The sequence below is a fragment of the Fulmarus glacialis genome, unplaced genomic scaffold (genome assembly GCF_000690835.1).
Source record: "Fulmarus glacialis isolate BGI_N327 unplaced genomic scaffold, ASM69083v1 scaffold42032, whole genome shotgun sequence".
In the NCBI taxonomy this organism is placed as follows: domain Eukaryota; kingdom Metazoa; phylum Chordata; class Aves; order Procellariiformes; family Procellariidae; genus Fulmarus; species Fulmarus glacialis.
Window position 1 is genome coordinate 293 of NW_009197954.1, and position 2060 is coordinate 2352.

Here is a 2060-nt window from a genome sequence, read left to right on the forward strand (position 1 = left end):
TTGGTTTGTCTGTCTGTCCGTCCAGCCAATTGCCGGCTGAGGGCAGAAAGGGCGCAAAGGGGAGAGCGGAGCCAAAGCCCAGGGAAAAATCCGCCCCCCCCAGGTCCCCGGGTGAGGACGTACGATGGCGTCTCTCGAGGGAAAGGAAGAAGCTTGCCACATCTGCTAGGACGCAATCTTGACTGCCTCGGGAGGGGGCCTGGCCGTGTCCCGTGAGCACGCCTGGTCCAAAATGGCTGGCAAATGCCTGGCCCCGGTTTCTTTTCATTTCCTGGGTAATAAACGGTTTAAAAGCCTATTGAAAGCATCCAGCATTAAGCTGTCTGCATGCAGACAAGCTCTGGCGCCCTGGAGACCATCAGCCAGGGGAGAAGAGGCATCCAGTCTTAGGACAAACACTTGATGCCATTTGGCCAACCTCTCAAGAGCAGGGAGCTGGGGAGGGCTCCTGGTGACCACATCTCCTCCTCTTGCCTCCGGCTTTCCCGCTGGCTCCCCAAGCTAGTCTCCGGGCCCGGGGTGACTGGAAGGAGCTGCAGCTCAGAGGTGCCTTGGACCTTTGTCAGCATTGGATGAAGGGCATCATCTGCAACCACCGCACAGTCCGCACTGTTGTGAGTGGGGAGCAGAGGACTTCCCCCCACCCCGGCGAAGGAGGCAAAGGGAAGGGCTTCCGTAACGTTGCTGAAGTGGTCCCTGAGTGCCAGTTTATCTGGCTGTGCCAATGTTCCTGTACTGGCACATGAGAAGGTGCTTGAAGGTTTTCTTGAAAGTGGCATTGCAGAGGGCGTAGCAGGCTGGGTTGATGGTGCTGTTGACATAGCAGAGCCAGTAGCCGATGGACCACACTGTTTCGGGTACGCAGGTCTCACAGAAGGTGTTAATGAGGACCATCACGTTGTATGGAGTCCATGTGAGTATGAAGGCTAGCAGGATAGCAAATATGGTCCGGGTGACTTTCTTCTCCCGAGCTGCCATCTGACGCTTCTTCCGTACTTGGCTCCTGGCGATGCTGGCAAACTTCCTGGCAACATTGGCCGGGCGGCTGTTGGCCAGGGAGTTGTGGTCAGAGGCTCCTGTCTTAGCTGGGACGATCTCGATGGCAGTGACACATTCGGTTCCAGTCTGCTTGGTGACGATTTTAATCTTGGACCACTTGGAAGACGGGTTCACCCGGGGGTGGGACGGGCTCTGTCCTTGCCCCGCTGGCAAGATTTCTGCTGTGGGCTTGTCTTTTGTGGTCTGGGTCATGCTGACCGTGCTGGACTCATTGGAAGTCTCCTTCTCCTCCTGTTGGCCAGTGGCCTCAGTCTGTGCTGAGGGCTGGTCATCCACTTTCCCATTCCTCACCTCCTCCTTCACCTCCACAGCCCTCTTGGGGGAGTTGTTGTTGTTCTGTTTGATCAGGGGGCCCTTGAAGAAGCTGAGGGACTTGCCTTTCCTCTCTTTCCTGCTTTCAGGCTTGTGCCTTCTCACCCTGCTCCTGCTGGCCAGGGAGATGTGGATGTACAGCACCGTCATGATGACCACGGGCAGGTAGAAAGCAGCGATGGCCGTGCCAAAGGTCACGGCCGGGTTGGAGAGGAACTGGATGTAGCATTCCCTCTCAGGGACTGTCCTCTTGCCCACAATGAACTGCCAGAACAAGATGGCAGGGGCCCAGAGAATGAAGGACAATATCCACGCAGCCGCGATCATTAGCCCCGCCATCTTGGTGGTCCTCCTGGCTGGGTACGTCAGGGGCTTGGTGACACAGAAGTATCGGTCAAAGCTGATGATAAGTAAGTTCATGACAGAGGCATTGCTCACCACATAGTCCAGGGCCAGCCACAGGTCGCACACCACGGCCCCCAGCGGCCAGTAGCCTTTGATGATGTAGACCGTGTAGAGGTTCATGGAGAAGACCCCGATGATGAGGTCCGCGCAGGCCAGGCTGAAGAGGAAGTAGTTGTTGACAGTCTGGAGCTGGCGGTTCACCTTGATGGACAGCATCACCAGGATGTTCCCCACCACGGTGACGAGGCTGAGCGAGCCGGTGACGGTGGCGGTGAAAAACCGCT

At 57.0% G+C, this 2060-nt stretch overlaps 1 protein-coding gene across 1 annotated transcript in view; it reads right to left on the reverse strand.

Annotated features, from left to right (window-relative positions):
* Window positions 1-708: 708 nt before the first annotated feature.
* Window positions 709-2060, reverse strand: part of CHRM4 (cholinergic receptor, muscarinic 4) — a 1555-nt gene continuing 203 nt past the window's right edge. The window contains exon 2 of the mRNA XM_009572746.1: window positions 709-2058. Coding sequence (XP_009571041.1) covers window positions 709-2058 — 1350 coding nt within the window. The remainder of the gene's footprint in view (window positions 2059-2060) is intronic.